Source organism: Bidens hawaiensis, unplaced genomic scaffold (genome assembly GCF_021521415.1).
Source record: "Bidens hawaiensis isolate Kalapana, Puna unplaced genomic scaffold, B.hawaiensis_p1.1 tig00037423_1, whole genome shotgun sequence".
Taxonomy (NCBI): Eukaryota; Viridiplantae; Streptophyta; class Magnoliopsida; order Asterales; family Asteraceae; genus Bidens; species Bidens hawaiensis.
This window is the reverse complement of record NW_027505478.1, coordinates 8,702-21,552: the sequence shown is the minus strand read 5'-3', so window position 1 is coordinate 21,552 and position 12,851 is coordinate 8,702. Positions and strand designations below refer to the sequence as shown.

The 12,851-nt window shown below is 34.8% G+C and overlaps 1 protein-coding gene across 1 annotated transcript; it reads right to left on the bottom strand.

Annotated features, from left to right (window-relative positions):
• Positions 1–1,702: 1,702 nt before the first annotated feature.
• On the bottom strand, positions 1,703–5,276 carry LOC143613425 (small ribosomal subunit protein uS5c-like). Its single transcript, XM_077087132.1, has 3 exons — positions 4,790–5,276; positions 2,714–2,916; positions 1,703–2,121 (listed from the first exon to the last, which is right to left on the bottom strand). The coding sequence occupies exons 1-3, from the start codon at positions 5,225–5,227 to the stop codon at positions 1,872–1,874; spliced, it is 891 nt and encodes a 296-aa protein (XP_076943247.1). The 5' UTR covers positions 5,228–5,276; the 3' UTR covers positions 1,703–1,871.
• Between the last annotated feature and the right edge of the window lie 7,575 nt (positions 5,277–12,851).

Genomic DNA, 12,851 nt, shown 5'->3' with positions numbered 1-12,851 from the left:
GATATTGATTTTTAATACTTTTAACTTTTACTCATTAGACGATAACATTCTCAACTAACGATTTGTCTCCCACCACTCTCAAATTGTAACTTATTTTCTTATATCACTCCTGAACTTAACGGACCATAACTACGTTTAGTTTTTTTGCTGACGTGGCATGTTTTTGCTGATGTGGCATGCTATGTGGAAAATACCTTCTTTATAAAAAAGAAAAACCTAACAACAAATACTACACACACACACCGTCTACACCATGACACCACCACCACCACAGACCTCCAACACTTCTGACCTCTATCGCCACCTTCACCACCACTACCAGCCTCCATCACTGTCGGTCAAAATCCCAAACTCAAATGAGGTAGTTATTGGTCAAAATCCTAAACTCAAATGTGGTTGTCGTCGCCTCCACGTTTTTCTGGTGAATTCCCCTGTTAATGATAGAGCATTGATTCAAGGCTTTGCTTGCCGGAAAAACGAGTTGCAGGTTTCCGGTGAGCACTTTATCCATTATTTCACCGCCAACCTTCACCCTCCGCCACCACCAGTGTCTCACCCAACCACCTTCCGGAATCGTCTGCTCGCCGGAAAAACGAGTTGCAGGTTTCCGGCGAGCACCATCTTCATCGTCTCTCCACTAGTGCACAAGCTCCATGATCTCCATCGTCTTTTTACACCTCTACACCATCTCCATTGCCAGAAAGACGAGGTAGCCGGAAAAATCAATTCGCCGGAAAACGAGGTCGCCAGAAATGGAGGTTGTTGAGGTTTTATGTGGACGAAAGGAGATGGTGTGTGTCCCACAACCTGCTTTTTATTTTCCACGTCACAAGAAAACTAACGGAGTTAGGGTTCGTTAAGTTAAGGAATGCCGGAAACAAATAGGGTGAAAGTTGGGAGTGGTGAGAGATAAATCGTTAATTGAAAGTGTTATCGTCCAACAAGTGAAAGTTGCGAGTATTAAAAACCAATTTCCCTTCTTTTAATTTGTGTGTTTTCTTTATAATTGTATATTAATTTTATTTGAAGAAAGTATATATTTTAAGTCTCTTTTGCCGAAACAGGTATGTGATTCAGAAACTTGGCGATGTCAGGCAATCACGATCCAATGAAAGTGTTTTACTCCAGTTTAGTTCGAGGATGAAGTACTTGTTCATTGGCCTTTGACACTAGGATCAGATAATAAAAGAGCTACAAGCCTAAAATGTCGATCTTGAAAGGTGGCAAGCCTTAAATGTTATGTTTACCAGCTTTATTTTTATTGATCGACTATCTTATACAGTGATACATTTAAGGTTAACCGAACCATAATAACTTATCAACGAAGGTTTGGTTTTGTTGAACCTAAAACTACAGTTCGATTTTGCTTATGTCCCCAAACCAAATCGAATCACATCTAACGTGGGAATTGAACAACATTGAACTTGTTTGAATGTTTGTTATTAAATTTATAACCAAATTGAATCCGCATGTTAAACCAAAAACTGAAAACCGAAATCAATCATTTATTTAAAACTGAACAGCCGAATTGTCGGTTTTGTTTCGGCCTAAAGCCCAAAACCGACCCATACACATCTCTAGAAACCGCAAACCAAGTAGTCCTTACCATGAACCAGTTTTTGGTGCAAAACCGGGCCACACAAGTCTTTAAACCCGAACCGGAGGGTGCAATTTTGTTTACCTTGGTACCATATATCATATATGAAGCTCCAACAAGAAAAACATCTACCATTACAAACACAAAAGATCTCAGCTAGTTAGATCATTACATTCTAACAGCCTTCCAATTTGAAGGTAAAGAACCAAACTCGAATAATAACATTTGACAAGAAAAAATAATACAGATCGTATATTCATACACAATTATCTGATCATTTCCAGAGTTCTTCCATCGGGATCCCACGTTCACGAGCAACTTCACTAAACTGTCTCATTTGCTGAACCGCGACAACGGTTGCTCTAGCATTGTTGAGGGCGTTGTTACTCCCGAGTTGTTTCCCCAAAGCGTTTTCTACACCCGCCATTTCTAACACGATTCTAACTGCACCACCGGCAATGACACCCGTACCTGGGGAGGCGGGCCTTAGCATCACCTTGGCTGCACCATAGTCTCCATCAGACCTGCCATTATAATGCTCAAAATAATCAATACTATATATATGATAACTAATACTTTTATATAAAATATAATATATATTAAAATTTTATATAAAATAAGAATTATTACATAAATAAATATTAAATGTATTAAATACAAGCTATATAAATAATAGGCTTACGAGATAGCTCAAGCTCGATAAGTGATGTGTAGGCTCATACTCGTTTATTAAACATGCTCGCTTTTAGACTTAAAATTTACAACCAAATGTATGTATATAATTACGAACTACAAAAGACAATACTTGTTTCACTTCAAATAACCAACTAATTTGAGTTACGACATAAAATCAATATATATTTTTTAATTATAAAAATATACGGGCCAACTCGGAAACACACTAGGTCGATCCGATTATGACCTGTTTAGCTAAATTTCCTTGATTTTGACCCAAAACTGACCCGAACCCGTATAAACTAAATCCAAACCCATGAATTTTGTGTTAGGTTCGTGTCATGTCAAAAAAATAAACACCCCTAAGTACTTGAATAATGAGGTGACTTGTGAATCAACGCGTATAATTTTGATATGTAAAGAAACTTAAATCATGTTTACCTGTGGGGAAAGGTCAAATATTTGGTCATAGGGACTGTGATTATATTCCTTCGAGCATTGGTAGCCGATTTCTGAACGGCAGCAACCACCTCTTTAGCTTTCCCAACACCGACACCAACTTGCCCTTTCTTGTCACCAACCACCACAACCGCCCTAAAATGCAACTGCTTCCCACCTTTCACCACCTTTGTCACCCTTCTCACCTGCACCGTTAACCATTTTATTAAACGGGTCGGTGAGTTTTGGGTCAAACCCAACTTAAATGTCAAACGATCAAATATGGCATTGCTAGGACTATTTGATATGCAAAGCACACATCTAATGTGACAAAGTGCAAAACATAAAGTCAATACTTTTTCCTTCTTATTCAAGATAATGAAAAAACAAAAACCAATCAAAATGCTTCGTTTGACATTTCTAGGTCAAAATAGTTATTCTAAAATGCAAAAAAATATGTCAAAGCTTATTTGCAAAACTATGAGCCAACATCTATCTATTTGCAGCAACACATGTTATGACAATCAATCCAATTACCATTTCTCAAATCCAAACACAAAGCCCACTAAAGAACTAGTTTTGACTAAAAAGTCAAAATGCACCTCAAATCCCCAAACTTTGAGCCAACTTTCATCTATTTGCAGCAATAAATGTTTTTCACAATAAATGAATTACCATTTACTAAATCCAAACAAAAAACCCACTAATCAAACAATGAAATTCAAGAACTAGCTTTGACCAAAAAGTCAAAATGCATCTCTAAGCCCCCAAACTATAAGATAGGGGTGCAAACGAGCCGAGCCACTCGTGAGCTACTCAAGATCGATAAAAAGCTCAAAACGAGCCGAGCCGAAACCTCTGATAAAGCTCTTTTAGTTATTGGGCCCAAGCTTGAGCCTCATATGGGAAGCATGTTTAAGCTCTTCAAGCCTCGTGTGTTTTTAAATTTTACCTCTTCAGGACTTCTATGCATTAAGTTTACACTGTACAACCAGCTCGACCTGAGCTTTGGCTCGTTTAAGGTACTAAGCTCGTTTAAGGCTTTTTTCCCAAAATATATAAAAATAGTTAAAACATATACAAATTAATTACTAAATAATAACCGAGTCAAGCCCGAGTTTAAAAAACAACGCACGAGCCTAATCGAGCTTGTTTACCTCTATGTCGTGTCTATGATCCAACATTTGTCTGTTTGCAGCAATACATGTTATATACCAAATAATTATTATATAAGCCTAATCGAGCTCATTTACTCCTAAGTCTATGAGCCAACATTTGTGTATTTGCAGCAATACATGTTACCACAATCAACATAACTACCATTTCCCAAACCCAAGCAATTATTATATAATATAATAAAAGAGTTTGGTGCCGCAAAGTCCCGATTGGGCCACTTTGCTGCACCTTATTGGTAGTATTTATTTTATTTTTGTTTTTTTTGTTTCGGCTGTAATGAACATAATGAAAACCCACTAAATGTGAATTTTGGTTTTGTTATTTTTTGATATTTTGTTTTAGTTACCGTACCGAACGCGACGGAAACCGACCGAATTCGCGTAGACTCACCGCCTTTTGTTTTAGTTCCAGTACCGTAACGAAAAACAACCGAATGTTAATTTTTGTTTTTGTAGTTGTGGTACCGTAACGAACATGTCGAAAATCGACTGAATTCGCGTAGACTCAACCGCATCAACGCCCGGGATCGATAACATTCGTGTTTACAAATGATCCAGTTTTACCGACCGATGCCACGTCATTGGTCCACCCCAAATTTTATAATTTTTTTGTTTTATTATTGTCTTAGTTCCAATACAATAATGTACATAACTGCAACCGACCGAATTCACATCGACTTACCGTATCAACGCTTGTGTTTTATCACTACCCGTGTTTTACCCACCTGTCTGGCGCAACGTGCCGGGAAAAAAACACTAGTTAACTAATAAATAATAGCTGAGCTCGAGCTATCATAAGTCAAAACGACTAAATGAGTTCGGGTTCAGCTCAAACAAAAAAAATACTCATTTATAAAACAATGCAATTCAAGAACCATGGTTGAGCAAAAAGTCAAAAAGTCACCTGAACAACTCTCTCTTCAAACCCATCTCTAATCTTATCCTTCTTCACCTTCCCAAACGAACTCGTCTTCTTAACCTTCGAATCCATCACATACACATCATTACCCAGCACACTCTCCCCACTATACGCCGGCCCGTACAGCTCCTCATACGCCCTGGCAATCTGTTCTTCAGTCTCCTGCGGGCCCTCGTCGAACGACGGCGGCGCAACGAACCCCTCGGGCTTTTCCGGTGGGTCAAAGGTGGTGATTTCATCTGGGTCGACGGTGTCGAAGAATGTGGTGTCAATGTCGGCTGCGTGGGTTTTGATTGATTGGAAAGTGAGGGGTTTTGGGAGGGAGAAGGAGGTGGGGTGGTGGTGGTGGAGTGGGAGAGAGTGGCGGCGGAGAGAGAGGGTGGAGAAGGTGGAGGAGAGAGATGAAGTGAGAGAGGTAGCCATGGTGGAAGAGATGATGATAGATGAAGAAGAAGAAGAAGAAGAAGAAGAAGAGTGACAATATAGATAAGGAAAGTGGTCTTCTTATCTTTAAAGATTATACGAGGGAATGATGTTAAGCAGCTTAAAAATAAACGAACATGTTCAGTTAAGTTCGGGCTTGATTTTTAAGTTAAAAGAGCCTAAGATCAAGACATGACCGGAGACGAGCATAGACCGAGTTCGGTTTGGTAACAAAAATGAGCCAACTTAGTTCAGGTTGTTTCAAATCAAGTTTTATTTAGCTAGTTTTGTTCGAGTTTTTATCGAGCGAGTCATGATTCACGGGCTTTTTGAACAACCCTAATTTTAAGCTATGGTCTAAACTAGTAATTTAACCCCACGCGTAACGCGTTGTAGCGTGAAATTGATTATCAATACATTATTGACACTCGGTATTTCAACCGAAAGAGTAATGCAGAACCATAGGGAAAATACCATTTAAATCTAACCGTTGTATTTGCGAAAACTGTGGATTTAAAAATGACGTTTCAAAAATTAACATCAAAACGTAGATAAAAAATAGTTAGCGTGTATAGTAGTAAAGTTAAAAATGAAAAGCAAAGGAACATAAACTTTATTAAGTAAAGAGGCTAAACATGTTATTAGCAAAGATGAGGCACTAAACTTGTGTTGATTAAACTTCATTAAAGTTGAGAGACTAAATATATATATTAGTAAAGTTATAAAAATGACAAATATATTTGAAAACTTTATTAAAACAAAGTGATAACTTTACTAAAATAAGAGCGTTCTCAATAGGTTCTTCATCTCCATCTTTAAAATTTAGCAAAAAAAACATAATTTCTTTAATTTATACATCATTTTTCAAACATATTACCCAACCCATTCTTCATTCTCATCTCTAATTTCTTTAATTTATACTACTAATTATTTTGTCTTATTATCATTTTCAATATAAATTGATTTCTAATATATTTTTATATGAGGGTAGTTGGAAATGGAGTGTTGTGTCAATGCTATAAGAGCATTCCCAACCCATTCTCCAAATTACGTGAGAGGGTTCTCTATTATTTAGAGATGGTTAAAAGTGGTTGTGAGAGTAGGAGAAAGAAAATGAAATGTTCATGGTTATATTTTGAAAACACACTGTTCACCTCTATAATTTTCTAATATTTTTGAAAGTGGTTCTGAGTAAATGAGAGAGAAAATGCAATGATAAAAGTATAAAAAGTATTATTTAATTGAAAATGAGAGAGAAAAGATGATGTTTTTAGTGTAATTTTAGAGATGGAGAATGGATTGAGAATGCTATAAATTTGGAGGCTTTTCATAGCATTTCACTAAAATTTAGAAATGGAGTTTGGAGATAGGCAATGGATTAGAGTGATTAATTAGATGATTTATTAAAATTTAAAAAATGAAGATGTGTATATAGAACTCATTAAGAATGCTCTAAAGGGGTTAAACATGTTATTAGCAAACTTGAGGGATTAGAAATGTTAAAAAGAAAAACAAATGAATTTCAAAACTTTATTAAAGTAGTTGGGCTAATCATGTTATTAACAAATTTGAAGGATTAAAGTGATAAAGGAGTTTTCTATTAAAAATATAAACATTATGGCGTTTTACGACATGTGATTGGCTCAAGTTATGAATAGTGTCATTATGTGAGTGTAGCCATATTAGCTTTTTATATATATATATATATATATATATATATATATATATATATATATACTAGTTTTTATTCCCCGTATTACGGGGGTCGTTTATATTATTTGTTTTTAATATTTATCTATTTTTTGAATTTTTATTTTTTTATTGTATGAAAGTTAATAATACACTTATGGTTTATGGTTTGATATTAAATTGTTTCACAAATAAATAAGATGTTATAACCCAGTTTAAAAGCTATATGAGTTTGATGGAACCCAAGACCCGTTTATTTTTTTACTATAAAATTAGTTTTTTAATTATAAATTACATATATCTTTTTTTTAAATAAATCAGATATTAATTTTTAGTATATTCCTACTTTATAGGATTTTCGTATCAAATATCTGGTGAGTTAGTTTTTAATTTAATGAGATGTTATAATCCGTTTAACAAATATATGGGTTTGATAAGACTCATACCCGTGAATTCGGGTCAAATGCATGAGAAACCTCAATTTAAAAATCAAGCAAATCTGGTGACTCCAAAAAAAGGGGGAGCGACCACATCGTGACACGTAGGATTTTTATGTTTTCGTTTATATATATTATAGATACACACACATTATTTTCTAGGAATGGTAAGAATAAATATAGACCTTTAGATCAACTAATCTAATGGTTGAGATTAGAAGTTACAAAAAAACCACGGCGTTTCTTAAGATTATTCTTCTCATGTTGTTTCTTAGGGGCAATTTTGTCCATTTAGTTTAATATAAAATGAACCCCAATTTGTTGATTGACAAATCGGTAGAGTAAGGTGTTATTGAAAGCTATAAATCTTACTAATCTATTAAATCAATACAATTCCTTCAAATGTCCATCTACTAGCCTATCCACCTATGCATCCAACTCACCAAGTTTCCGTTCTCATATTGTTTATTATGCTGCCACGTCATCTTTCCTATTATTGCGAAATCATCTCTACACTATATTTAAACCTTAAGATTATTCTACCTTAATCATTTTAATCTCTCTCTCTCTCTCAGCTTACTAACTCCACCATCTTCAATATTCCGGTAATGTAGATCGGGATTAATTGTTTTCCAGTAAGGTTATATATTATACTCTAATGGCCAACAATGTTATATGATTTTCCGGCAAGGTTATATCTTTTTCCGGTAAAGTTTTCCGATAAGGTTTTATATTTATTTTAATTGTTTTTTGATTTTGTAATAATCTCTTTAGGTTGTATATCAAAATACAAGATTGAATTGATATTTTGATGTTATTACGGTTTTCCGGTAAGATTTTCCGGTAAAGTTTTATTTGCCACTCTAATGTCCGATTATCATATTATTCCTTATTTCATTTACAATTGTTTTTATTTTCCGTTTTTGTTTGTATTTATATTAATTATTATATGATTTTCTTATAATCTCTTTAGGTTCTATATCAAAATCTAAGATACAATGGAGATTTTCCCTATTTCGTTTTTCCGGTAACGCGATTCAAATATTCCGGTTATCAATTAGAACATTTGTAAGGCCCCGTACCTGGTAGCCCTACTTTAGCGTCGGATTTACTCATATACACAGTTCTTACAATCAGAGTTAATTAAAACTTTCGCGGAAACGTTTACTTGATGCATTCGTTACAAAACATTCAATCTCTTCTTTGATACCATAAAACAAATCATTATATTTAAAACATCTTTTCTTCCATCTTTAGATGCTAGCCGGTCAATCCATGCCATGATCCATCCTCATGCTAGTTCATTGGTCTGACCACCTGCGTGCATACTAAAAGTCAGCTACGCTGAGTGAGTTCTAGTTAATCAAGCAACTTATCATACAACCACTACATGCATCATATACGTATCCGAAGACACGTAGTCCACTATCTAACCTGCTCACCTTACCACTTATTCTCTTATTTACACCTACCACTTTGCCACTTTAATAATGTATAACGTTATGCCACTTTGCCACTTTGCCACTTTAATAACGTAGTCACGTATAGGCTTACCCTACCACGTACTATCGTCATGCCACTAACACTCTTACTAGACTCTTGCCACTTCTAACACATTCTACCTCTACTTGTCTACAACACGCTTCATATCATTTACATAATAAGCAAGTCACATCGTAGCATTCATACACACTAATAACCACTTGGCAATCACTATCCTTGGCGATGCGTGCAATATCCGAAGATCGTTCACGCACCGGCAAGTATTATATATTAGCTACCTCGTATAACATCTATAGCATACACTTACCACTTAAGGTAAGTGTATTCACACTTCACATAGAGTATGCACACAGCCCCGAAAACATAACAAGGAAATGGGGCTAGAAACTCACCTGAACTCGGTTACTTCTTCTGCTAACGGTTACTCCTTCTTGAGCTGTGCGCGTCTAACTGTTTAATAATTACAGTATTAAGTACCGCTCCGGTCATCTCATTGCTACTTAATTAGTCTTACACGTCTTAGCTGTTTTACTTCATTAAATCATTACCTGGTTAGTTAATCGTTACTCATTAACCTTTAAAGGTATCTTTCATAAATTGCCAAACTCCAAGGGCTATTATGTAATTATATAATTCTTTTCTAAGTCCAGGGACCATTCTGTCTTTATATTAAACTCCTAGTTTGTTACTTTGCCCTTAACGAATTGGGTAAAGAATCATCCTCTGATTCGCTAAGATCCCATAACGAACTAGCTAACGAATCACCCTCTGATTCGCTAAGCTCCCATAACGAACTAGCTAACGAATCACCCTCTGATTCGCTAAGCTCCCATAACGAACTAGCTAACGAATCACCCTCTGATTCGCTAACCTCTCATAACGAACTAGCTAACGAATCACCCTCTGATTCGCTAAGCTCCCATAACGAACTAGCTAAAGAATCACGCATAACGAATCACCCATAGTTCTTATCCAGACTTTGACTCAAGGGTCAAAGTCAAAATCGTCAAGAACAGCAAATAGTCAAAAGATCTTAGATCTGCAATTAAACCTTCGTTTCTTAACCAAATATCACGATTTTGGTATCAACGGAATCGTCTGACCAGCGCCTACAAACCCCAACCATCAAATCGGCCTAACATCGATGTTTAAGGGGTGAGATTTAGGCATATAGGTTACGGGTTCTTTTAGGTTAATAATTAACCTATCAAATGCTAATCAATTCCAGTAATATTTGTTGTTTTGGGTTCGTTTATAACAAACTAACACAGATCTATGATTTCCCAAATCAAACCGAACCTATACGAACGATTTCTAACTATAAACGTACCTTGAACGAGTCGAACTACGAACACGGTTAAGCCTTGATGTTGTTTTGGTCCGTCACGACGTTCCAGCACCAACAAGCTTGGGTTTTCGCCTTCAGATTTTGGTTCGGGTTATAAGATGGTGTTGTGTGTGTTTTCTAAGGTATAGGCTAGTGTGTAGATTAGGATAAAAATGGAAAGGATTAGGGTTTAAGGGGTATTTATACTCCCTTAAGCCCATGGACCTAAGGCCTATCTTTCCCTTTTGGTCCATAATTAAGTCCATCTAAAAGCCTACTTATCCTATCATATTTTATTATTATTATTATTACTATCTGAACGAAAAATTGGGATGTTACACAAAGACAAGGAAACTAAACGAAGCCGTATACCTTTGGTAAAGGTTCGCTGGGAATCCAAGCATGGCGCTGAATTCACTTGGGAATGGGAAGACCAAATGCGAACAAAGTATCCTCATCTTTTTGTTACGGATTCTTCTACTTAGTTTCGGGACGAAATTCTCAAAAGTAGGGAATGCTGTGACATATGTCAATTTTTTTTATTTTTATTTGTATTTTTATTCGTTAAACCGACCCGTTGTGTTGTTTCAATGAGTTTGTGTTTGTCGTTTATCATTTAATATTAATTACGACAATTTATAGTTATTATTCGTTCATTATCTATCCTTTTAGTTCAAATAACGAATCTTCGAGCTATACATGTTTATAAATTAAACAATCTCCAAACAATACGGGTATGAAACGTAAACAATCTAAGGATATAAAAAAGAAATAAGTTTAAACTAGTTAAGAAGTCCAAGGTTTAAAGTATAAATAAAGTTTAAAAACTAAACATAAAGGTCTTGATAATTCAGGGGTTAAATGTGTAAATATGATTTAAATTATAATAATAATAATAATAATAATAATAACCCACCAGCCCCCTTCCCCCCCACGTTTTTCCGACACCGGCCTCCAGCGATGGCGAGCAAGATCCGGCGACCATTAAAACGCATCAAAACACCATCTTTAATCCATTTTAATGATATAAACTTGTTTCTCCATCATCTTAAAGCTTAATCAAGACCCATTATGTGTATTAACAACCTACAACGTTCGGATTCATCCCCAAAGCCGCCGGATAATAATTAAGTTTCATTAACTCGATTTAATCAACCAACATATCAATTACAACTATAAATAGCATTCAATTACCCTCCTAAACATGCTACAACGATAATTATACACAAACAAAATCTCTAATATCACTGATTGTTCGTCCAAATTTCGCTCCGATCAACTTACGGTTCTTCGTCAAATCACAACATTGGAAGGTAATTGTAATATGAATTAGTAGTGTTTTAACCCGGCAAACAAAACCCCTAACCTAAATCTATCAAACATGTGATGGATATGGAGAATTGAAACCCTAGTGTTAGGGTAAAGAAGATGAAGTGTGGGTTTCTGCTTATAATTAGTTGTTTTCATCTATTAACATAAGAGATGGTTTGGTCCAGTGGTTGTGTCTGCTTGTTGTGGACGTGGAGTCCCGGGTTCGAACACAGCAAACCATTATATATATATATATATATATATATATATTTAACCATTTTATCAATTTAAATAAATCTAATATATATTTATAAATCATACAAAAATAATTAAAATTAGTTTTATAGTTAAATAAAAGTTGTTTTAATTTCCGTTGGCATGTTTGTTCAAGAATCAACTTTTACAAACCCGGCAACACTCGTTAAAACTCGTAGAATAATTATATAAATAATATATATAATAAATCTTAAACCAACAAACGCTTATACTAATAAAACAATACCGGCAACGCTAAATTTTCGTAAATATTATTATAATCAATATTCACCTTATAAGTAATATTATAACTTATTAAAATCCGTTAGACTTAATTATTAAAAAATACTTAAAAATGTGTAACAAAATACTTATAAATAATAATGCAAGTACCTTAAAACCAACCTTTATTTTCCATAAAATTAGTTAGTAATTCTTGTGTTTTTTTATTATTATTTCTAGCTTGTGAGATTCGATCGTTTGGTTTCATATAACGTGCTTTCGTTTCATTTTCAAGTTTGTCATCCCAATTCAAAGGTGAGTTTCTCACACCCCCTTTTTACCCTTTTTATTATTTTGGGGGTAGCATATATATCCTATCAACAATTCAATTTTGTTTATTTATTATTACAAACTACAATTCGTTACATGGACTTGTGTGCTTATTTGCTTACTTGCTCAAAGACTATTTGCTCATGGTTTCTTCAATAAGTACGATCATACGCCCCCCTATGCACTCAGGACCTCGATGTTATGAGTGGAATAGGGAACCCCGATCTGAGTACATTTGGTTGTTACCGAATGGAAAAGACATTGCTTGCGCTGTTACTACACCAAGTTTCATGGAATTGTATGATTTTTATGTACTTGTATCAAACTTGTGTGAACTCACCAACTATTCAATTAGTTGACTTTATATATATATATATATATATATATATATATATATATATATATATATATATATGCTACAGGTACTTACATTAGAGGATGAAATGGCGAAAGACACTAGAAGTTAGGTTATTTAAAGAGTAAACAAGAATATGTGTTTTATTGTTTTTCCTTTATATTTGTCTTATTGAACAACTTGTGTACTTGGGAC

What these genes read in the sequence shown, in the direction of transcription:
- LOC143613425 (XM_077087132.1), bottom strand. Translation starts at nt 5,227, where the DNA reads ATGGCTACCTCTCTCACTTCATCTCTCTCCTCCACCTTCTCCACCCTC. An exon ending in TTGAAGAGAGAGTTGTTCAG is followed by an intron (nt 2,917 to 4,789) that starts GTGACTTTTTGA and finishes TTAACGGTGCAG; the next exon opens with GTGAGAAGGGTGACAAAGGT. An exon ending in TATTTGACCTTTCCCCACAG is followed by an intron (nt 2,122 to 2,713) that starts GTAAACATGATT and finishes TTATAATGGCAG; the next exon opens with GTCTGATGGAGACTATGGTG.